At 38.2% G+C, this 24,802-nt stretch overlaps 1 protein-coding gene across 1 annotated transcript in view; it reads left to right on the forward strand.

Moving 5' to 3' along the window:
- The window catches only part of LOC309477978 (DNA repair protein RAD50-like), a 45,908-nt gene extending 21,941 nt beyond the window's left edge, over positions 1-23,967 (forward strand). Inside the window, exons 5-20 of the mRNA XM_082141518.1 lie at positions 488-616; positions 1,670-1,835; positions 2,286-2,479; positions 2,861-3,067; positions 4,053-4,235; positions 6,010-6,167; positions 8,340-8,515; positions 10,559-10,796; positions 11,832-12,021; positions 13,908-14,034; positions 15,319-15,512; positions 17,797-17,907; positions 18,083-18,175; positions 18,272-18,385; positions 22,768-22,895; positions 23,653-23,967. Coding sequence (XP_081997644.1) covers positions 488-616; positions 1,670-1,835; positions 2,286-2,479; positions 2,861-3,067; positions 4,053-4,235; positions 6,010-6,167; positions 8,340-8,515; positions 10,559-10,796; positions 11,832-12,021; positions 13,908-14,034; positions 15,319-15,512; positions 17,797-17,907; positions 18,083-18,175; positions 18,272-18,385; positions 22,768-22,895; positions 23,653-23,881 — 2,637 coding nt within the window. The 3' untranslated portion in view covers positions 23,882-23,967. The remainder of the gene's footprint in view (positions 1-487; positions 617-1,669; positions 1,836-2,285; positions 2,480-2,860; positions 3,068-4,052; positions 4,236-6,009; positions 6,168-8,339; positions 8,516-10,558; positions 10,797-11,831; positions 12,022-13,907; positions 14,035-15,318; positions 15,513-17,796; positions 17,908-18,082; positions 18,176-18,271; positions 18,386-22,767; positions 22,896-23,652) is intronic.
- The last annotated feature ends 835 nt before the right edge of the window (positions 23,968-24,802 follow it).

Raw genomic sequence — 24,802 nt, forward strand, 5'->3', positions numbered from 1 at the left:
ATATGGTGATATATATCGTTATCATGAAATAAATTACTTGTATCGTGATATAAGATTTTATTCATATCGTTGTTGTCATTGGCAGCAAATTCATCCCAAAAATATATGTTTTACATGTATGTATTTACATAAACATGTAATAATGTGTATTTTTAAATAATCCAGTCATTTAAATTATTTATTAATAAAAAGGTCATCAAGATTAATACTTTTTTTTTTTTTTTTATACTTGTTATTTACTTATACTTATTATTTTGATACCAAACTAAAATATAAAATTGATTCTAAATTATTGATAAGTCTGACATCAGTGCAAAAACAGAAGCTTCACATTATGATCAGTTGAGTTAAAAACAAAAGATAGATGAGCCCCACTGAAAATAGTCCAAATGTGTGCTTGTGACTGCACATCAGTTGAATTTTAGCTCATACACTAATGCAGTCATGTGATGTATATTCACTAAACACACTTTCCCCATATTTTCAGAACCGACTGTATGACATAGACAGCAGCCTCAGCAAAATAATGAAGTTGGATATTGACATCAAAGCTCTGGACAGCAGGAAGCAACAGATGAAGGATGATAACCGGGAACTAGAGGAAAAGATGGAGCAGGTAACCCAAGGTTTTTTTTTTTGGTTTTTTTTTATATCAGTCATCAATTATGAAGCTTTCACTGCTTCTCAGTATTAGTCATAAATGCCAGATAAGGATCATGCGAAAGCAGAGGAAGTGTTTTGCATAGAAAACATGTACAGGATGTTCAATAATTTATGGTTTTGGTATATTAACTGCTGCTGTTTTTCATCTGATGTTGGAATGAGGGGTTTGCGTTTGCTTGTTTTATATTGTTTGAAAATAAAAGAGGTCCATCCACTAAGTTTTCTTACTAAAAGCCATACAATTTTCTTCATTTACCTAAGGGTTCTTCTGGACTACTGGGGATCCAAATAAACTCTTAGTGTTATACTATGTGTTTGTTCTCAACAGTGCTCCCATTGAAGTCACATTAGTGTTGATGCTTTGGTTCACTGGTAGTCAAGTCAAGTCTCATTTATTTATATAGTGCTTTTTACAATACAGTTTGTTATCAAAGCAGCTTTACAGAGATAACAGGAAAATAGTGCAGCAAAGTTTGTTTCCAGAAGAAAACAGCGTCACAGTCCAGCTTAAGTAAGCTCAGTGATGTTTCATTTTTGGTGTAAAAAAAAAGTTAGTAATTTAGTTAATTTATATATATATATATATATAGCAGCTCTGGTGAAAACAGTGATGTCATCATCCAGCTCACCTCAGTTCTCAGATAATGGTGTCAATGCAGGCAGATCAATAATATTGTTGAATATTAAATTAAATGTCCCCAAGTGACAGATTTGAGTTCAACCTGAGTCATGTCTCGATTTATTCCTCCCCTCTTTCTTTCCCCAAAGGTTACTTCTTAAATTGTAATAAAACAGAGAGACAATCATCAATATTAAACATGTCTTGAGTCTGGAGAAATGTAGAGTTGTCAGCATTACAATGAAACGTAATACCATGTTTTCAAAACATATCACCTAAAGAGAGCATGTACGGAAAGAAAAACGAAGGGCCTAAGACAGAGCCTTGCAGCACACCGTGTGTTCATTCCTTGGGGCGCCTTGACTCTGTGTTGTGCTGTGTTTTTAGGTGTTTCAGGGCTCAGATGATGAGCTGCAGGACATGTATCAGAACCACCAGCAGACTGTCAAAGAGAAGGAACGGAGACTTACGGAGTGCCAGCGCGAGTTAGAACGGGCCGGCCGAGAGTGCAAGAGGATGGACCGCATCAAAAATGACTTGCTAGTTGAGCAAGGTAGTCGTTTGCTCCTTTGCTATTCATTTATTGTTGTGTGGTGGTGGTGGAAATGTGTTCTCTATATCAAATGGTTGTTTCGTTGATTGTAGTATTTAAAAGAGTCAATAGAAGAATAGTGACGTCCTTAAGTTCTTATATAAAGTGCTCTCGTCTCGAGCTTTTGGCGTTAAACACATATATTTTTGCTTTTCTCCCACTTTGTGGCCTTCATCATTTATCCTCTTTTTAAATTGAAATAACTACTACTGCAAAGTTACTTCACTTAAGAAATTTTGCTTTTATAGATTAGTTATTCCAGTCCTAAAGTACACTATACTTGTAGACATGCACTAATAACTAGGCTAATACTTTCACATCGAGTGATTTTGCTCAAAATGCATTTTTAGCAGGAAAAAAGTTTATTCTTTCTCAGAGCTGTTCATCGTCATTGTTTCTGTTCATTTGAAGGCCGTCTGCAGCTGGAGGCAGATAGACACACACAAAACATTAAAAAGAGGGACACCCAGGTGAAGAGTTTAGCGTCTTCCCTGGAGTTGGAGGGCTATGATCGGACTCCTCTTAACGAAAGACAACTCCAGAGCTTCCACAGACAAGTCAAAGAGAGACTGGACCAGGACACTGAAGCCCTCAACCAAACTATGGTAGATAATTGAACTGCAGGACGTCATTTACCACCCAGTTCACGCTCTTTTGTATGTATGTATATATATATATACAGTATATATATATATATATACACTGTATATATATATATATATATATATATATATATATATATATATTGCATTGCCAATTTTTATACACTTTATGAAGTGTTTTATCCAATATAGAGACATATGTAATGTTTGGGTAACACTTTAATTATATTATTTTTGTATTATTCAATGCTTAACAGAAAATTATTAAATAATATTAATTCAGATATTTATAAATATCCTGAAACTTCATATATTTTCAAAAGTTCAGTATTAGTATCAGTATATAGCATGTTGCCATTTTTAATAATAATTTCTTGTTTTCAGCAAGATATGCAGGAGAAAGAGGCACAGAAGCAGCAAAGCATCGATGATCTCCGTAATAAGAAGACCGGTCTAGAGAGAACCGTTGAGCTGAAGAGAGACATACAGGCCAAGAAACAACAGGAACTGAAGAACATCAAGTGTGATCTCCAAAAACTGGAGGGCTCCTCTAGCAGACTGCAGGAGCTGGACACTGAGCTTCAGAAAGCGGTTAGATCTGCACTACACCACTAAACTTGCTTTGAGCATTAAGCCCAAAGTATACTTAGTTTTTTTTAACGCGTGCGCTAGCATATGCGTACAGTCGAACTCGTAGCCTTTCAAAATATACTCCATTTGATAGCATGCAGACGGTCGACACATGCACTCTAGAAAGTTTCATCTATGTCCAGTGTTTGCCCTATTTTTCTCCAGAAGTTATGACTGATAAAAATGTCTTTTAAAATAAAGTTGCGGCTTTCTCATAACACCCCTCACACAAACGCTTGTCAATGTGTGTTTGTTGTTGTTGCAGTCTTCAGTATGTTCTATGTTGTTGTTGTTCCGTCTCTTTTAGTTTCGTTTTCTACTGTGAAACAACAGCCGGGCCAGTGTTGCCACCTTATGGAACAACTGATTAGTGCAAAACAAATTCAGTCCGCTTGTGCGACCTGCGCATACAAAACGTATTTCATTTGTCAATGTTCTGTTGGTTTCCACCAACTGAACCTTTAACTAAAATGACTATGGAAAACATTTATGTATATAGCGCGTTCATGTCAGCTAACAGCTTGCACCAGCTCAATCCCTCTTTTGGGGTAAAAAACTACTTTGAGGTTTACTGAAGACACACAGTGAGAAAATAGCGATGAAAAGACACAGACACAGTCATTTTTGCAGCTGACCTTATTGCATACATATGTAGGAGTTTCCCTTTCAGATGTAAAATTTATGTGAGAAGTGTATTTAAATAAATTATACAACGTAATCTACTAAGATCTGCGGTATTCAATTTACTGGTATTTGCGACATTATTTTTAATGTCAGTCAGGATTACAGTCTCACGCTAATTTGCCCTGTTTAATAAATCTGGCCTAAAATCTGAAAATAAATTGTAGAAAGAAAACAATACTAACACCGCAACCAACAAAACTACCATCATTGACACCCTGCATTGCTTTTGTATGTGTTTTTCTTAATGTATGTGTGTTTATAGGAGCGTGAGCTTGATAATGCCACGCAGGCCTGTACTGTGGACAGTCTGAAGGCAGAAGTAATCAATCTACAGAAGGAGAAAACTGAACTGGATCAGGCCCAGCGCAGACTGGACCAGGAGATGGAACTGCTCAACACACACACCAGGGCACATGCAGAGATGGACATGCTCAAGAAGACCAAGGTGAACACACACATCATTCTCGCCCGCAGCCATATCACCTGTAGCCCAAGACTGGTTTCCCACTGAAGCTGAGCAGGGTTGAGTCTGTCAGTACCTGGATGGGAGACTCCTGGGAAAACTAGGTTGAGGCCAGTAGGGGGCACTGCTCACCCTGTGGTCTGTGTGGGTCCTAATGTCCCACTATAGTGATGGGGACACTATTCGGTTGTTAAGTCGTGACGTAACCAATACTCTTTCCGGGTCCAAAGTCCAGGTCCTCTCTACCTACCTACCGCTTTCGCTGGTGTTTTGGTTATTATTGAGTGTTTTTACAATGCCGCAGTGCTGTGTCTCGTGTCCCGAGCTAACTCACTTCAACCTCGTAAATCTTCTTTTTCATTGAGGACTCTACTCTTAATTATGCCACCTGAGTGATGAGCTACACTAACCACTCTGTTGGTGTTAAAGGAATTTAAACCCTTTTTGACCGCCAAGGGTGCCTCACTAAGAAGGACGTGATCGTAAATAAATTTACAGGTTCCACCGTTGTTATTTCTGGACCGCTTGGGACCCAAAACGTCACGCGTGACGTCAGACTTAACAATCGGATACTGTCAAAAAAAGCACGTCCTTCAGATGAGACGTTAAACCGAAGTCCAGACTCTCTCCAGTTGTGGTTGAGGAGAGACCGTATGTACAGTATTGTAGTAGTACATTAGAAAAGCGCTTTATAAATGCTTCATCCATCCATTGTGATAACACCTTTATGCCAAATTCTGAAACAAATGTAGCAAACAAACAAAACAAATGTCTTTGGACAATAAAGCGGTGCAGAGATGACATCAGAATTCTGCTAATAATCTCGAGATACCACAATATATCCTACAAAATGTGTTAAGTTCTAGAGGTGTTTGAGTTTGCCAGCACAATGTTTGCAGTAAATAACTGTAACACTAGATGTCAGTACAGTCTTTCTGCAGTTTCCTGACCGCCTAATATCCTCCAGTCTTTTATAAACACTTCAGTTTGTCATTTTTACATCACAAAAAATTTACTATTTATAACAATAGTGTACATTGTACACTATTACAATTGTACATTGTGTTAAATTTCAGTTTCAACAAAAAAAGTTTAACTGATGCCTATTAAAATGACAACTAATGCTAGGTTTATTTTAAAATGTTTGATGGGGCATCAAAATAATTTATAACATTCCATGCTGCCTAAAGCAAGATATGATTGGAAATCTGAATTTAAAAATGAATGGTCAATCAAACACATCATCTTTTACAAACATTGGTCATCCATTTCTTACTATGATAATTTTTCAGATTAATTTCTTTAATTGAATAGATTGCTTTTAAATAATTATTTATTAAGGTCATGTGCAATCTATAAAATAGTTCCTTCAGAAATTATGTTTTCATACTCTTTTTAAAAAGCAAGAGTGTTTTAGCAAAGACAATATATGCTACTATTTATGTTTTAGAAGTTTGCAGATTTTTATATACAGTATATGGATGAACCAAATTATTCCCATTATTACATTTATCAAAATGTGCTGAATCAGAGCAAACTGTGAGATATTAACTGGACGTCACTTAGGCCAAAAGGCATTCTTTCTAGGCAGTTATGGCAGTATACAGAATATACAGCACAGTAATGTCTGGATAGTGTGATCTATAGACTCTAATATAGCAGTTTTATGATCAGTGCTTATGCCAGACAGAGGCTTGCAAAGAGACAGCTTTATCCAACTAGAAAATAAATAGTTTATCTCTGCTTCGGATTCCAGATGGAGAAAGAAGAGCAAGTGAGGAAGATCAAGTCGAGACACAATGAAGAGCTGGTGTCTCTGCTAGGACACTTTCCAAGCAAGAGCGAGCTGGCAGACTGGATCCACTCCAAAACCAGAGAGATCAACTCCACCAGAGAACGGCTCAGCAAAATGAAGTCTGTCGCACTTTGATTTGTTTTTCCGCAAACGTTTATTATAATAAGCTAGAGAATGCCATAAATGATGATATTCAGTGTGAGGGCCTATAATGTTTCATGCAGTTTTAATCATAATTGAAATGTCTACGTGATGAGCGACATACACACATGCATTGACACTGATGTAACAGAAAATACTGGCCTTTGTACAACCACCCACATACTTAAATCTTATACTTATTTGGTTTCGATTTCTGGGTGCCTGAGGAACAGGTCATCTTCAGGTCAGTGGAACATGCAGTGTAGTTTTCAAATGGTGACGTTTAGCTTACACAGACATGTCTAAAATAGGGCTGTCTAGCAAATATGGCAGATATGACTTGCACTCAGGGACGGATTGACAATCTGTGCGTTCTGGAAAAGTCCAGAACGGCCGTCCAACCGAGGGCCGTCGGCACAAAAAAAAAAGTCTAATAAAGCAGTATTAACAGCCAACAGCAGGGGCACTAATATGATCACTTATGCTACGTGTAAAAAACAACAACTGAGGAAGAAGAGTCGGCCTATAGCCACTGACATTTTATAAGGCTGCACTTTTAAATTTGCTTACATTATATTTGAATAGCTGTGGTCTCCAACGTGGTGCCTGTGAGTTGCCCGCTAAACACATTCTATAAATAGCCCCAACTTGCCGTCGGGGTTCCAGACTTCGAATAAATGGTATAATTTTGCGACCTTTTCAACTAAACGTTTCAATTTGAACTTTTGCCTCTACAAAATTACCCAACTCTCTTTGATTGTACGCTGTCATTTGCGTTGCGTATGAGAAACATCAAATGGCAAACGCTTAAAAAGCGGAACAAAACTTGTTTGATCTGAGCAGCGCATTATCAGCTCGGCCCAAAAAAAAGCGATCGCGGACAAAGCTGATCTCGATCACGCGAACATTATTACACAGAGCTGCGCGATCCACTGAGGTCTGAGAAGCATTTCAATTCAGCGCAGAATTCTCTATCTCTATTATAAACCACAAATGACTATGTGATTTAAGCTTGTAAAAAGCCAGATGAAACAGCGCTGATATTCTCAACATATTGACGCAAAAACAAAAAACAAAAAAAAAAACAGGCGAAACATTGTTCCGAGAACAAACCAGTTAGAAGACATTACACACCAAAACCTATGAATTAACTATTAAAAATGCTGTTATATTAATACAGTTATGTATAAATGTATTAAATGTAATGCAGTAATGTTTTTGTTTAGAAGTTATGGCAGTTTATTATTATTTTTTTTCATTATTTTTTTTCATTTATATTTATACTAAATGTTTGGGCTACTGTTTTTGATAACACGTACAATAGGTTTATAGAAAATCAACAAAAAAAACTAAACAAAAAAAATAATTTTCATAAGTTTTCAGGATTTTTTTTAAACGCTTTTAAGTCTGAACCAGAATATCAAGATATTTTATTATTTCCCATATGATGGTGAAAAGTAAAAAAGCTTCACCATGTTATGTATAATAAATATTGGAGTATAACAAATAAAAATTCCTTCTAGATGTAGCCCTTGCACACAAAAAGGTTGGAGATCCCTGGTATACAGTAGCCTAACTATATGTTTTATAATTACAAGTTGTAATTTGGGTTACTGTAGCCAGTGACATTTCATTATTTGTATTTTATGGCATTGTACATTTTTTGTTTTTATTTGAAGGCTGAGGCTTCATTAATAAACACAACCCCAATTATCATCATTGGTTTTGAGATGTTACTTGCTGTGAATACCTGTCTGATAGGCTACAGTATTGTGGCATAGTATCAGGACATCCTGGCTAGTGTCTGTCCCACACGGCTAGAGGCGAATGGCCGGATGATGGGCCTATTTGGGAGAAAGTCCAGGGCTGTTTTTTAGCCCCAGTCCGTCCCTGCTTGCACTTGTAGTAGTGTACATAAACTGTTCGTAAGTTCACACACATCAATAAAATACATGTTTATGTGTAAGATAATATCGGAGAATGTACAATTTTCCAAATGCTGTATTTACACAATAAAATGTAATTATCCTCCAACTTACTCTAACTTGAACAGTGCTGAGATAATTCCCAATAAATGTTAATACATCCTTTGCAGCCTTCAGATAAATTAACTAGCATTAGACAAGACTTTTCATTTTTATTTTTCATAGTAAGGAGCTTGCATCTGGAGAACAGAAGAAGACTCACTTAATGGCAGAAATCAAACATAAGGAAGAGCTGCTGGTCAACTATGAAGAGAGACTTTTCAACGTGTGCGGCAGTCAGGACTTCCAGTCAGACCTGAGTAAACTGGAGGATGAGCTGGAGAAGTCCTCTAAACAGAGAGGTATGCTCTCACAAAACATTTCAGATCCACACTAAATCTACATTCTGTGCTAATTTTGTAGGCAAATCTTCAGAATAATACAAAAAATCATATACATTTGGTAGAAAATGCTAATATAATGGACAAATCATACATGAGCCCGCTAGGGTCGAGGGACGCGTTTTGTGTATGATGGCCTTTGAATTCTGCTGAAGTCTTTGAAGCTTTTCAGATGCAGATTCTGTGTGGGCCTGCTTGACGGTAAATTACTGTTTATTGGTAAACAGGATATAGACTTTCTTTATGCCAAGTAGAGCAATGACTGTTGATATGAAGTCTGATAAGATATCAAGCTGGGACCCACACAGCTGAGTTTATGAAGTCCACAGCAGTTACACAACCCAGTATGTGTGTGAATTCAGAACATTCCTGGTTTTCTCAGTCTTCCGTGTTTTGAATGTGATTATCGGAAGTGTTGGGGAAAGTTACTTTGAAAAGTAATGCATTACAATATTGCGTTACTCCCTTAAAAAGTAACTAATTGTGCTACTTAGTTACTTTTTTTTTAAAGTAATGAGTTATGTTAATTTTGCGTTACTTTTTTTGCACCTGGGCTGGGCTTGTTTTTTTTATAACAAAAAAGTTATATTTTTGGGCAAATGTAAAGACCCTTTCACACCAAAAGTGAAATAATAAGCCTCAGGCTGAAGGAAATTCATGGCTGTACAGTAGAGGGCGCAGCTCAGACAAACCTATCAGCTCTGCTGCCATTTCTGGATAATGGAAGAATAGGATGCAGGTTTAACACTTTAACCAATAAAACTTAAAAATTAAAAGTTTAACACTTACTTTAACCAATAAAACAAAAAAAATCTATAGTCATTTTTGTTTATGGTTTAACTGAATCATCAAGGCAAGGCAAGTTTATTTATATAGCACATTTCATACACAATGGCAATTCAAAGTGCTTTACATAGAAGAAATAAAAATAATACAAATAAATAAGAATAATTAAAACAGTTATATATACAGAAAAATAAAATACAGTACAGTACAAACAGTCGGACGAACAGTGGCACAGTGCTCATTCAGTAAATGCATAGCTAAACAGAAGTGTTTTGAGTCTGGATTTGAATGTGACCACTGTAGGAGCACATCTGATCTCTTCTGGAAGCTGGTTCCAGCATAATAGCTAAAAGCAGACTCACCATGCTTAGAGTGAACCCTTGGTATTTCTAGCTGATATGATCCTAATGGTCTGAGTGATCTGTTGGGTTTATATTCAGTGAGCATATCTGCAATGTATTGAGGACCTAGGCCATTGAATGATTTATATACCAGTAATAATACTTTAAAATCAATCCTAAATCTAACTGGGAGCCAGTGTAAAGACCTGAGGACTGGTGTGATATGTTCATATTTCCTGGTTCTGCTCAGAATCCTGGCAGCAGTGTTCTGTATGAGCTGACACCGTCTTATGGTCTTTTTGGGAAGGCCAGTGAGGAGTCCATTACAGTAATCCACCCTGCTGGTGATGAAAGCATGCACAAGTTTCTCTACTTGTTTCTCTACATTATCAAAGGTCAGAAACAAGTACATTGGTCAATAAAGTGAGATTAAATGCATAAAAATGTATGTTTTATTTAACATATTTAGTTTTTGAAGGTTTGCATAGTATTTTGATTCTGCATTTCACTGATTTTATTCATTTTGAGAAATATTGAATCTTTTTTTGTGCAAGTGAGATGAGTAAATGCACGCTCACTTTTAGTCTAGAACTGCAATAAGCATCATGTTCACAAAGCACACAAACACACTCACACAACGCCTCTCCACTTACTCATGATTCTCTCAACATGGGGACAGGAGAGCTGTCAGTCAATAAATGGGAAAACAAAGTAATTTGCGTTACTTATTTTAAAAAGTAACTGAGGTATTTTTTGGAAAATTCAAACTTTACTTTACAAGTTACTTGAAAAAGTAATCTGATTACATATCTCAAGTTGCTTGTAATGAGTTCCCCCCAGCACTGATTCTCATTATCTTTTTGTCTTCTCTTGGCAGCCATGCTGGCGGGCGCCACCGCTGTGTGCAGTCAGTTCATCAGTCAGCTGACGGAGGAGGGCGAGCCCTGCTGTCCCGTGTGTCAGCGTGTGTTCCCCTCAGAGGCCGAGCTCCAGGACGTCATTAATGACATGCAGTCCAAGCTGCGGCTCGTCCCAGACAAACTGAAGAACACCGAGCAGGACCTGAAGAGGAAAGAGCGCAGGCGTGATGAAATGATGGCACTGAAGCCCATCAGGCAATAACACTTTTCTGGCCATTCAGTTATCACTTTATCTATCTATCTGTCCATTCCTCAATCTGTTTATCACTTTAACTATCCATCCTTTATTTCATGTTTATATATCCATCTTTTACTTCACCTATCCATGCATCCATCCATCATCCACCTGTTTACCCATTCATTCCTGCATCCATCCACCTGTTTACCCCTTCATTCCCCATCCTTCCATCTATCCATTCATCATCCACCTGTTTACCCCTTCATTCCCCACCCATCCATCTATCCATACATCATCCACCTGTTTATCTATTCATTCCTCCATCCTTCCATCATCCATCATCCATCCATCCATCCATCCACCTGTTAATCCCTTCATTCCTCCATCCATCCATCCATCCATCCATCCATCCATACTTCTTCCTGTTTACCCCTTCATTCCCCCCTCTGTCCACCTGTTTACCCCTTCATTTCTCCATCCCTCATCCATCCTTCCTCCTGTTTACCCCTTCATTCCCTCCTCTGTCCACCGGTTTACCCCTTCATTCCCCCCTCTGTCCACCTGTTTACCCCTTCATTTCTCCATCCCTCATCCCTCATCAATCCTTCCTCCTGTTTACCCCTTCATTTCTCCATCCCTCATCCATCCTTCCTCCTGTTTACCCCTTCATTCCCTCCTCTGTCCACTTGTTTACCCCCTTCATTCCCCCCTCTGTCCACCTGTTTACCCCTTCATTCCCCCCTCTGTCCACCTGTTTACCCCTTCATTTCTCCATCCCTCATCCATCGTTCCTCCTATTTACCCCTTCATTCCCCCCTCTGTCCACCTGTTTACCCCTTCATTTCTCCATCCCTCATCCATCCTTCCTCCTGTTTATCCCTTCATTCCCCCATCCATTCATCCATCCATCCACTTACTTACCCCTTCATTCCTCCATCCATACTTCCTCCTTTTTACCCCTTCATTCCCCATCCATCCATCCATCCACCAGATTACCCCTCCTTCCATCCACCCCTTATATTGATATTGATGAATATTTTTTGTCTTGACAGGCAGTCTATAGTGGAGCTCCAGGAGAAAGAGCTGCCAGAGCTCAGAAATAAACTCCAGCGTGTGAATCGAGACATTGAGAAGCTGAAAGGAGACACTGAGGAGCAGGAGACGCTGCTGTGCACACTGATGTCTGAGGAAGACACCGCCAAGGCCTGTCTGCAGGACGTCTCCCTCATGGATCGCTGTCAGGTCTAAGCTCATCTCCAGCCAGTCCAAACACAGAAAATAAAATCCAGTAACATGCAGCACATCAGAACAATACAACATTTACTTAAAGACTTATTTATTTATCACATAGAACATTCAGAAAACTGCAGTATTTGGGATTCTTATTAAAAATACACAATATTGAAAGTTTATTATATACTAAATCTCAAGTTTTCTGAAGTCATATACTGTAGTAGCTTTATGAAGAATAGAGCAAAAGTTGTTATCCGGTTGTAAAGGTGCACAATGCAGGATTTTCAGTTACTGTTTGTAAACACAACATTTAAACTTGGCCCCTCCTCACAGGCTGAAAACCGCCAGAGACACAAGTCCTCTCCCTGTCTATCAGTTGCACACGCAGCCGAACGACTCAAGAGAACACCAGCGGGAACATGAGCAATGAGCTGTTTTGTTATAAAAAATCATCCAAAAATAGCATTGTGTATACTAAAGGCCAATTTATACTTCTGCGTCGGGTGCGCGTAGAAGGTACGGCGTAGCATACGCGTTGACGTGTACCATACGTCGTACCCTTCGCCGTACCCTGACGCGCACCTCCTCAAAAATGTAACTACGCGTCGCGGCGACGCGGACCGCAAGATCTGTGATTGGTCGGCTGGATAGCATCGCGTTTCCTCCTACGCATTTCCGGAAGGATCTTCTGCACTCTGCACCGCCCGCCCGCCATTTTTTAATTCCGAAGATCAGTGAAGAGCCATGGAAATAGACCAAGTGACCGAGAGATTGCTTGAAGAAGTGCGGAAATACAGCCATCTGTATGACTCCTGTCCTTCAGTCGCCATTGCTCGTAGAAACCTAAACTCAAAACAGCCGCGAGGAATGTAAACACAGTGGAACTGGAACATTAAAACCCACCCGCGCCAACTAGCGTTTCGGCGGTGTAACTGCAGAGCAACACAGACATTCGCAGAAGTATAAATGCTCACGACGGCGTCGCCTACGTGCGTACCCTACGACGTACACTACGGCGTACACTCGACGCAGAAGTATAAATTGGGCTTTAAGAACAGATACGCAAATAATTAGATGACTGCTTGTAATTTGCGAGCGAGTTTAGCCATCATCAGTCTAGCTCACTAATAAACAATAATTACGTGTCATCATAAAAACATAATTATAATGCCTAGTATTCTGACGGATTACAGATAGCTGTCAACAAGGCAGTAGCAACTTACCGGACAACTTAACCAAGCTTCAGACTCATATGATGAAGTCCCGTCCTCACCTGTGCCACGCATCATTATTGGCTGGGGCTACACATTCCACAGGAATTCAGGAAGAAAATATGAAAATATAGGCAGTAGTGTATTATTAGACACAAACACCGCTGCACACTTCTAGTGGACCATAAACCGTGATTGAGAGGCATTATTTAGTATTAGTCTATACAAAATTTTTTCCCCGAAAATCCTGCACAAGTGCACCTTTAAGTCTGATTTCATACATTACGGTTTCCAGGTCCAAATGCTCCTTTGGATCCCAAAAGCAAACAAACTGTGCTAATATACTCTCATGGTGTGCTGTACTACTCCTGAAAAAATCAGGATCTTAACCTTTATCTCCATAGAAATCTAAAAACAAATTGTTATGAATCATTACAATTTTGGTGTCCGGGACAGAGTCCAGAGACTATAGTGTTCTCCATGTTTAAAAAAAAAAAAAAAGCTTAGCTTAAAGGTGTGCTATAAATGAATAGTTCTCATAAATGGCTTTCGATATATTATTCTCACTTGAAATAGAGTATAAACGTGGATGCAACAGTAATTGATGTGGCACAAGTTAGTATTAGCACAACGCAGTATTTTTATTGAACTGTGGGTAATCAGAATGTTTCCTGTCATATGTAGCTTGACCTGAAGGATGTGGAGAGAAAGATCGCTCAGCATGCAGCCAAGCTTCAGGGAGTTGACCTCAGCCGAACCATGACGCAGGTCAGCCAGGAGAAACAAGAGACCCAACACCGCCTGGACACCAGTACGTTCAGCTCTTTATGTAGAATACAAAACACTTTTTGTGAATCTCATGTGAATGTACACTCCTGTTCAAAAGTTTGGGGTCTGAAAGAAGTCTCTTGTGCTCACCAAGGCTGCATCTATTTGATCAAAAATACAGTAAAAACATGTGGAAAATTATTACAATTTATGATGTTTTCTGTTTTAATATATACAAAAATAGTAGTGTAATTTATTCCAGTGATGGCAAGGCTGAATTTTCAGCATCATTACTCCAGTCTTCAGTGTCACATGATCCTTCAGTTCATTTGGTACTGCTTAAAACAGTTGTGCTGCTTAATATTTTTGTGGAAACCATGATACTTTTTTCAGGAGTCTTTATGGATAGAAAGTTCAAAAGAACAGCATTTCAAACCGCATTTCAAATCCTTTGTTACATAATAAATATCTTTACTGTCAATTTTAATCTGTTTAAATAGTCTTTTGCTGAATTAAAAGTATTCATTTACTGACCCCAATCTTTTGAATGGCCATGTACATTAATTTAAACATGTGTCATTTGTTCTTTGATATTCTTATTTTATATTTATATAAATTTATAAGGGAAATTGTATATCCTGAGTACTATATCAACAGATAGACAGAACGACCAACTCAGATAGATAGATAGATAGATAGATAGATAGATAGATAGATAGATAGATAGATAGATAGATAGATAGATAGATAGATAGATAGATGCTAATAGGAAAAGGTATTTTTTCGATACTTTTAATCACTTTCACTACTTAGGGTGAGTTGCACCAATAGGGATTACGCTTATGTGTATCTAGTAATTCTGTTGCACCAAACTTTAAAATTTGTTTAAAAATAAGCATGCTCTCATTTAAACTATCATTTTGATCCTAGTTTTATTTTACATTTAAGATAAATTAACTTTAATCTTGTTGCTCCATTACTTTAAACTCTGATTTAAATCTCAGTTAGGGATAATCTTTAAATTTACAGGAGAGGTTTAAATGCACCTACAATAATAATAAAATAAAATAAAAACACATAAAATTAAAATATGTGGCTGACTAAACAAAGTAATGTAATATAAAAGAAACTGCATGCATTGTTAATATAAAAGAAGTATTAGCAAAATGCTATTGGAATTTATTTTAAATGTAGCATGTCACACCACAGCAAATGTTAACAAAGTATTTTATGTCAAATACCCAAATACTGGTAAAATAAGTTCTAACACCTACTGTATATGACCCTGTTTATCACTGTGTCTCCATGTGATGCTCCTCGTGTTTAGCCTGCAGTAAGATCGAGCTGAAAAGGAAACTGATCCAGGACCAGCAGGAGCAGATCCAGGCCTTGAAAAGCAGCGTAAACGAGATTCGTGGAGAAAAGCTCCTGATCTCCAGCAACATGCAGAAGCGTCAACAGTTGGAGGAGCAGTGTGTGGAGTTCTCCACTGAAATCCAGACGCTCCAACGAGACATTCGAGTGAGGAGCGCCTCTCCACTTTAATGTGCCTTTCATTCATAATGAGAAAAGTTCCCTTTCATAGGTTCACTCGATGCAGCGTCATTAGCTGACATTATCGAAACACCCTCCAGGTATGAAGATTGTCTGAAACCTGTATAGAATCACACCAATTCATTGGCTGATTGTGCTTGCACCGGTCACTAAGGCATGTGTCACCAGGATGTTATCATGGCATCACTCCTCAGATTTCTGCTCTTCAGAAATCTGAGCCATGTAGTGTGTTTCTTCTGATTTGAATGGATTCATCATGTTTGGTGGCCTTCATCACGGAGATTATTATCCTCTGGGTGAACACAATGGCATTTCGTTAAGTATGTGGCTCTGTGTCCTTTTTTATTACGAGCGAGGACTCGCATGATAAGTGCTTGGGCTATCATCATGCTCAAGCCGCCTTTAATGACTTGTCAGCACTGCAAGAATTTTAAAATGAAAGTGCTTAGTTTTTTTCTCTGAGGAAACAATGATTGGACATCCCTCTATAACTAGTTCTGCTATTGCTGAAGTGCTGCATGACCTAAAGCTTAGGGATCTGATTGTTGAGTTAGGGGAGAGTGGAGGCTATGGAGAGTGAACCCATGAATTTCTGTCATGCTTTCCCTATCGCTCTCTAAATTGCATGCTGAAAGCCTCTCCGGATGAGTTTGCACATGATGATTTGTGTGCAGATCTGTTAGCTCGTGGTGCAATATATTTCGGTTTGGAGAATCAGACCGATTCTAGGCCACCTAAACCATATCTGCCCTGCAGGCCTTTGCCCTTCTTCTAGGATCTCCATCAGGGTATATCAATCACAATCTCAGATGCTTCTGAGTTCACCACTATCTGTAAAACTGTGTCTGAGATGTAGGTGGTTGAAGGTACACTTGTTCCTCAGATTCAAACCGAAGATTGGTTTGTTACGATCTATCTGAAGGATGAGTATTTTTGTTTTAAAATTGTCCAGAGGCACAGGAATTTCCTCAGGTTGGATTTTACCAGTTTTGTTTTGTTTTTTCTCAATTGGCCCTCATTTAAGTATTTTCATTTGGTTCTGATTTGCAGGGGCTTGAGTTGAGACTAAACCTTCAGAAAGGGTAGGATACCCTCTACGAGGCACATATGTGCCTTCAAGTGTTGTCTTATTGCATTGTGGTGCAGAGACTGACAGTTGGATCTGATTCGCTGTCTGTGGATTGACTCTCTGGTTTTCTGCTTTATCAAGGTGTGAGGCAGCCAAGACATTTCTGCTCTGTACAATTTCCCTCATTGGATTTATCTTTTTGAAAGGGTTAAAAGATTCTCCATTTGAGCCAATGGAATCAGCTTTAGAGAAGAGTCTGACACTTAAGACAGTGTTGTTATTGGCTCTGTCCTCTCTTGAGAGAATCAGAGATTTACAGGCCTGGCAAAGGTCTTGTTATGACCTAGGTTAGGATATATATACCCAAGGCTGCATCAGCTTAATTTCGTTCCTAGGTTGCAGTGTTGCCCTTTTCTATTCCACCCTTTGAGTCTTGGGATAATGTAAAAGATTGCATAGGTGTTTCCCAGTTAAGAGTATTTTAAGTCGATTTCGCTGCTATGTGGAAAAAATCCAACAGTTACAGAATGCACCGGTTCGTTTATCGACCCCAGAGAGTTAAAGGTTTAAGTTGACCATCAAGACCATAATGGTGTAAGTCTGAGTAGCTGATGTTGCATTGGGTGAGAAATGCTATTTGTAAAGCTTATGAGGCGTGTGGGTTATCTTCACCTCTGGACACTTTTATAAGAGTTTATAATCTTGATATTAACCTGACCCCAGGTTCCCAGTTTTGTTGTTGTTGTTGTTGTTGTTTTTGCTTTTTGCTTGAGCGGGGTGTTATTTATACATGTTTGTCAGTGTTTTGTGTTTTTGCAATCACAGACTGATAAACCAGCAGTTATCTCGTAGTGTAGTGCTGTGGTTTACTGTTCCCATAGCTTCAGCTCCTGACTCAGCGTTATATGAACCCATAAAAGGGAACATCTATAGATTACTTATGTATTTATTCAGTAAGATTGCATCAAACTGATCAAAAATGACAGTAATATACATTTTAGTATAATAGTATAATGGCACAGTTGTCACAACAGTTTTTTTTTACTGTATTTTGATCAAGTAAATGCAGCTGTGGTGAGCATAAGATAATTCTTTCAAAAACATAAAATTTTACGGACCCCAGACTTTTGAACGATAATGTAATCATATTTTTACTGGTGTGTCATGATTTGTGTTTATTAGGATGCAAAGGAGCAGATGTCTCCTCTAGCTGCAACTCTGGAGAAGCTCCAGCTGGAGAAACAGGACATTGCAAAGCGCAGGATGCAGAAACGGGAAGAAGGGCAAGAAAAGGTGTTGGTTAATTTGTTTTTGCATTTGTGTTTTAGGTTTTATGTGACTTATTTTTGTTTACTGTGAAATTATTCCCCACAATGTATTACATGAAAGGTTGTGGATTTTTACTTTAATGCAAGCCAAAGTCATTGCTTATCATCAGAGTTGACTGAAACTTTATACTTTCTTTTAGATAAATTCACTCAAGGAAAAAGTTAAAAACTTGACCCTCCTTGAAAGAGAGACCACCAAGTACATTGAAGAGGGCAAAGACAGCTACAAAGAGGTACGACAAAATAATGTGCATCTCTTAGCTCTCGTTTCCTAATAAATGCAAGTATGTTTTCTCATTTATTTTCTTTTTTTACTTTTTCTTATTTAGCAAAAAGAAACTGAGCTACAAGAGGTTGACAAACAACTACACGAGGCTGAAAAACAGCGAGAGAAGACCAATAAAGACATGGGCAACATCCGACAAGATATTGACACTCAGAAGGTCAAGCAAAGCTTTATGTGTTTTTGCTTTTGTTGTTGCATAGGCCTATACAGTTGTAATCTAAATTATTCAACCCCCATTGCAAATCAGATTTATTGGCAACATTTACAGACTTTCAGCTGTTTGCAATGAACAAATCAAACAAAGGTAATTTAAATAGCTCAACACAACAAATCTTTCAAGTGGTTTCCCCAAATTCAACTGAAAATGCCACTTTTTAATGACTTCTGCAGTTCTAAAATTATTCAACCCTTTAATGGCAAGCATCTTTATTACTTAGTAGAACATCCTTATGCTGTTTGACCTGCTGCAAACGAGATGTTTAACCAGACAGCAGCTTCTGGCAGCGTTTCTGATGAATCTTAGCCCATTCCTCATGAGCAATATTACCCCAGTAATATTCATTAATTCTGAATATTAGAATATTTTTCAGTAATATTCTTGGGTTTGCGTGCTGCAACCGTCGTCTTCAAATCCCACCAAGGAAGGTCCAATGACGCCCAAGCTTTAGCTTCCTCACTAGGATTTCCTGATACTTTAATGAATCCATCTCTCCTTCCACACACTGCAGGCTTCCAGTGTTAGAGGATGCAAAGCAGCCGCAGAGCATCACAGAGTCCCACCATGCTTAACTGTTGGCAGAGTTTTTCATTTTTATTTTTTTTAGCAAATGCTTCATTCTTGTTCCTCCAAACATACCGCTGATCCACAGGGCCGAAAAGTTTTGTTTCATCGCTCCACAGAACCTCTGTGGCTTATTTATATGATTTTGAGCAAATTGGAGCTGCCTTTTCTTGTGCTTTTGGGTTAGTAGTGGTGTACGTCTTGAAGTTCTGGCATGAAAACCGCATGCGTTTAGTACGTACCTTACTGTGCAAGCTGAAACCTCAGTGTCTGTTGCCACCAAGTCTTGCTGCAGGTCTTTTGCGGTCACTCAAGGGTTTAGGGTTAGGGTTAGGGTTAGGGCTACTCGGGTGGTTGGATAATTTTGAGACTGCAGAAGTCATTTAAAGTTGCATTCATGTAATCACAGATGTACTTGATGATGGTGAGATCAGATCTCCGTGTGGAGCACCGGCTGTTGTCAGACTCCTTGTGCATTTAAAAATATCACTGGATTATTACAATTAATGGCAAAAGGAATCTTTAGAAATGTAAACGGATATTTCCTACTGACATACTACAGCAAAAGATCGAAATAACTGGCTTAAATACATTTTTGGAGTAAGGGGAGGCTGCAGACCTGGAGCCGGTAGATCTACGCCCCTAGCAGTTTTACGCCCCTGGCAGTTTTACGCCCCTGCTGTTCCTGATGCGTCCAGTAGGGGGAGGCTGTACATTGACACGAATTGATTGAGGTATAATAAATAATCCGCTAAAGTTATTGTTGTTTAGCAATGATGCAACATTTATTATTTATAAACGAATAGCTTGATAGAGCTAGGTAGTTATCAATTCATTTCTTTATATCAATGGATAGGTCTATCATTTATTTCGAGAGACAAAAAGTTCTGGACGGTCAGGTTGATGTTCTGTCTGGCTTAAATTTATAAGTTATAGCTGACCACGTGTAAGTTTAGCTGCCCCTAGTCTTCTCTACTCACTTTCAAAATTAATTTTCTTTTGTTGCCCGTCTTTATCTTGCCTCTTCTGGTAAGACTCCTTTACTTTCTGGTTTGAGTTGTTTCTTATAAAATGAGATGATCTAACTATCTCATTTATATCTAAATATAAATTTTTCTTAAAATAGCGTACTGATCTGGATTAAAATGTAGGCTGTGTGCACTTAAAGTGGGATTTATCACACTCTGTCTTTGCCAAGTAACTTGCATGATGCATCCCATAAAGGTGTGTGTTTGCTTTAGCTATGGAAATCTCTCTCTCTCTCTCTCTCTCTCTCTCTCGAAACTTTTATAAACTATAAACACCCATCTCTTTTTTAACTGCATTCCAAACCAATAGCTTCTCTAGTAAATAAATGACTTACAGAGACATACAAGGACATGTTTTTAATGTCATTTTTTACATTTTCTCTGCACAGTCCATCATCAGTGGCCAAAAGAAATCAAAGTGTCTTGACACTTTTTCCAAAAGTGTTCCACCAACAAGTACCTGTGCCATTGTACTTTGAAGATCAGGAGCAAATTGATGCAATCCACACTCATCTGACATAAATTCTGGCCAACACACACACACACACACACACACACACACACACACACACACACACACACACACACACACACACACACTCACTCTCACACACACACACACACACACACACACACACACACACACACACACACACACACACACACACACACACACACACACACACACACACACACACACACACACACACACACACACACACACACACACACACACACACTGTGACTAGATCAAATTCACCATGGATGTCCTTTTTATATTTTTTTAAAGTTTAGCTTTTTTTTTAATGAAATACACACATGAAATGCAAATTAAAAAGGCAGTTTGTGTTCTCGTAACACTTTCTTTTATGTGGTCTGTGACTCATGGGGTCAGTGATTCTGCTGGGTCTCCAATAAGTATTATAGTTTATCTCAGTTGCTTTGGTGCATTTCTCAGATCAAACCTGAAATCACATCATCTTTCACTTGTGCACATCATAAAAGCAATTTCTCATTTTATACAAATTGCAAATGCTTTGGTACATTCATGCAATTCATAATGTACAACTGTCTGCTGTTTCCTACATTATCAACTCTTTATGTCATGTTGATCAAAATATAGGCCTATTATGCTATTTCTCTGTTGAATTGTCATACTCAAAACATCTAGGCATTAGTTCCTTGCATAAGTCATTAAATGCAAAATGGCTGACTAGTTGTCATAAACTGTTACAGTAATCATGTTTTCAATACATTTCTATTACACTTTATTTTGTAAATGTGTCCTGAACTGATGAATTGCGGAGGTGTATTTAGAATTTCACTAATGAAGGAAAAAATGAATTGATATAATGAATAATGATGAAATGTACAAAAGCAACTGTGATAAAAAATTAAGGATTCAGGAATTTTATAAAAAATTTAACAGTGAGTCCTGCTGCTTTTGAATTTGACAAAATCAAATTCACCATGGAGGTCCTTTTTACATTTGTTTGTTTAATTAAATTTTATTTTTTTATCAGTGAGCAGAAGCACTTTGACAGGAGGATAGAAAAACAGTTAAAGCAGAGTGGCAAGCCATAGGGGAGTCATCATAATTCATAAATGGTGTTGATAAATAATGTTTTTGTGAACAAAAATATTGTCTCTTTCTTATAAATGGCCCTTGGAATTTTAGAAAAGGGATAAATTGTGTTTGTCTTCATAAAATGCTATGTAGGACACTGTTTTGTAGCTGTATGATGACTAAGTGAATAGTACAGCAGATATTTAATCGAGAATCCACATGATTACACGGTGCTGTATGTCTAATGGGCTAAATATGTTTAATATCTAATTGTAACTTTATATAAATTCACAACAACATATTTCACTCAGTCTCCTGTATAAAAACATACAGTGAATATTCTATTATTATTAATTAGTATTATTATTATTACTATTTATTCAATATCAATGTATTCAATATTCAATTAACTATTCTATAGTAGGTCATATATCATTACTTGTCATCTGATCCAACTATGTGTGTTATTTTTTAATTCATGAAAACAAATAGTCTTCTGTATAGGCTGAGTGAAGCCCAACCTAATATCTAGAGATTTTTTAATCCATAGTGCAGTGCAGATTTATACTAAAACGTTTAATATTTAAATTAACAAAAACCACAAATTCGGGCAAAATATATGAACTGGACGGTTATTATTGTGTAAGTTTTGAGCATCGATTTAATGGTGTTATTTCGCAGCATATCCCCCTACTGGACGCATCAGGAACAGCAGGGGCGTAAAACTGCCAGGGGCGTAAAACTGCTAGGGGCGTAGATCTACCGGCTCCAGGTCTGCAGCCTCCCCATATAGCATTTTTGGGGGGTGAAAATACTAAAGTGCCTAAGACTTTTGTACAGTACTGTATAAGTGCGTTCATTTACTGGATTAATCGTACCTAACGTTCATTTTTTTAAATATATTTTTTATTTGTAATAATTTCATATTCTCCAAATCAATGCAGAAACAACATAAAGACAGTAGCCTATATTTTAAATATTTGTTTAATGAAAGAAGGCCAATATCACCGATACCAAAACTGCTATTGATGTCTCTATGAAATAGATTTTTTCACAATTTTAGCCATTAATTATAGGCATTTAGCGTTACAGTATAATTTAATTATACAATATAGCTATTCATTTCCATTTTTAATGATATATGATTTTGTGATTTTTAACAGGTTCAAGAACGCTGCCTACAAGATAACTTGACCTTACGGAAGCGTGCAGAGGAGCTGAAAGGGGTGTCTAGAAAACTTGAGGCTTTGCTTAAGGAGATGGGAAACATGCAAGTCGTGCAGTTGCGCAAGTATGAGATAACTTATACCTCTTATATACAACTACCAAGTGCCAGTTAGGAAGTCCTGATGATGTTTGACACTTTCTGAAGCTCAGAAGACTTTATATGCTGAGTATGTTCTTTGGTTACCATAACTCTAAATTAATCTCTCTCACCAACTCATAGATTTTACTCCTTGCTACTTTAATGAAACCTAGTTTGTTTAAAGGGGAACTATGCAGTTTTTTTTTAGCTTAATTTACCATAACTGAACGGCTTCGGAGTCATTGGAATGGTTATATGACTTTTTTCGGGTTGAATGGTGGTCTTCTCGCACCCCCTTAGCGCCTGTGAGCGGAAAAAATCACCCTTGCAACTTTGGGCCGGCGGGCCTGACCTCAGCGTCAGGAAGTATCGTGTGATATCAGGTCTCGCGTGTAATGAATTGCTTTACGGCACTGCAAACATACACTATCTAAACATTTATATGCTGGCCTTCTGTGTATCATACAGACCTCAGTGGACATGGCTCCATGCGTTCGCCGGCTTCTTTGAAAACAAATGTACATGACCAGAGTTAGAAGATGGGAGGGGGAGAGTCACCAATGAGTTTTGACGACAGTGTTGTCAAATATCTATTCCGAAGCTGTAGGGGGAGCTCCATAGAGAAACTGGCGAGAAAACAACGAAGGAATTGCCAAAACTGCATAGCGCCGCTTTAAATGTTCACAAAGGCTGAGAGTTCAAATGAGTGTGTATCTTAAAGAGTGTATCTTCTGTTGTCAAGTGAGCGGCGAGAAGTGGAGCGAAAGTTGGATGACCTGAAAAAGAACCGCAGTGTGGCTGTCGGTCGGCAGAAAGGCTACGAGGACGAGATCCTCCGTTTTCGTAAAGAGCTCAATGAGGATCAATATAGCCGGGCTGAGGATCTCTACAGAGACAAAATGATTGTCATGAGAACAACAGAGTTGGCCAATAAGGACCTGGACATCTACTATAAAGCTCTAGACCAGTAAGTAGGTTTTGCTATCAGGGGTTTTCTGAAGGGTAATTTCAAGTAGCGGTTTGTCAGAGTGTGTAGGTTTGGTTTTGATGTGGTTCGGCAGAGAACAAGAAGCAACAATCAGCAACAGCCCATGTGTGCGATGACCTAGACTGAAGGAAGTCTGACTCAACTTTTAGCACTAATGGTGTAGTTGAATCATCACTAACTGTTCTGCCCTTACTAAAATTTGGGTAGGACTTCTAGCTTGGCAGACAGCTAACAGGTTCTTCAATAAACACCCAGGAAGTAGTAGGACGTTTAGGATGTTTTATCAGAAGCACTGTGAAACTGCAATACAGAAATACAAATGTACATATTAATAAACTTGAATAGGTTAAATTCTTATTAACACAGGATTAAATACTACTTTGAAAAGCACAAAATACAGTAACACACTAAATTTACCCATTAACCACACATGGTTATATAGCGATTAGCATGAATGCTAACTTAACATGGAAAACGCCATAGACAGGCTAACGCGATTAGCATCTTTACCGTTTTTAACACTTTTCACACAAAAACGTAATTCAAACGGTCTTTACTTAAGGTTGTCATGAAAATGCAACTTTAACCATCACTTACAGACATAAGTTCTTCAGAGTTATGAAGACAAAACGTGTAAAAGATGATGAAAAGTGCTCAGCTGTGCTTCAGGGTTGTTGCATGCATTGAGAACTACGGCAAGTCTAAAGAGACAAACAGCATGGTGTAGTAATTCTTCTACCTGCTTTCTTAAAGGAGCAGCACACTCCCCGCCTGGTATAATATAGTATACCACTATGTCTCCCTGAATAAAAGAACGACTTCTGAGATGGGTCTTGAATAAACTCTAGCAGAACCTCCTTGAACTACCCTAACCTCCACTTGGCGAACTCTACCATCTCGGCCA

This window comes from Leuciscus leuciscus (genome assembly GCF_965113295.1).
Source record: "Leuciscus leuciscus genome assembly, chromosome: 16".
Taxonomy (NCBI): Eukaryota; Metazoa; Chordata; class Actinopteri; order Cypriniformes; family Leuciscidae; genus Leuciscus; species Leuciscus leuciscus.